The following is a 551-nucleotide window of genomic DNA, read 5'->3' on the forward strand; positions in this document are numbered from 1 at the left end:
CTGATAGATGACACAGGAGCCACAGGGGTAGCAGGAGCAAGTTGTTTTCCTCTCCGTGGACCAGCCACAAGAAAGACACGTCTCAAACCCGAAATGTTGGGCAGCAGGACCTGCCTGCAGGCCCCGGATGCCTGGGTCCCCGGTAAGTCAGAGGGGAGACAGCCAGGACGGGGGGTGTCCTGGACATCGTGCGAGGGCTGTGGTCCCATCTCATGTAGTCTGTGTGTGCCTTTGCTGGTAGCAAAGCAGGCAGCAGCGGCCCTGCTTGCCCACATCCACGGAGCACGCGTGGCACACCTTGCCCTGGCAGAGCCTGCCAAGAGAGCGGGCGGTGAGAGCCGTGCTGTCCCGGTGCCCCCCCTGTGCCCCCCATAGCCTACCTGCAGCTGTACCGACGGGAGAGGAGGCGGAAATCCTTGTGGCAGCGGGTGCACAGCCCTGCATCGCGGGGCGCCGGGGTGGGCATCGGGGTGTCGATGCCCTCCGTCTTCTGCCACAGGGCATCCTTCTCTCTGCGGGAGGGGACAGGTCAGCCCCGGCAGGAGCCTGCC

The 551-nt window shown here is 65.2% G+C and overlaps 1 protein-coding gene across 1 annotated transcript in view; it reads left to right on the plus strand.

Annotated features, from left to right (window-relative positions):
- The first annotated feature begins 12 nt into the window (after window positions 1–12).
- Window positions 13–551, plus strand: part of LOC118452448 (tensin-like) — a 73,282-nt gene continuing 72,743 nt past the window's right edge. Inside the window, exon 1 of the mRNA XM_035895817.1 lies at window positions 13–142. Coding sequence (XP_035751710.1) covers window positions 128–142 — 15 coding nt within the window. The 5' untranslated portion in view covers window positions 13–127. The remainder of the gene's footprint in view (window positions 143–551) is intronic.

The sequence above is a fragment of the Egretta garzetta genome, unplaced genomic scaffold (genome assembly GCF_000687185.1).
Source record: "Egretta garzetta isolate BGI_Z169 unplaced genomic scaffold, ASM68718v1 scaffold186, whole genome shotgun sequence".
NCBI classification, from domain to species: Eukaryota; Metazoa; Chordata; class Aves; order Pelecaniformes; family Ardeidae; genus Egretta; species Egretta garzetta.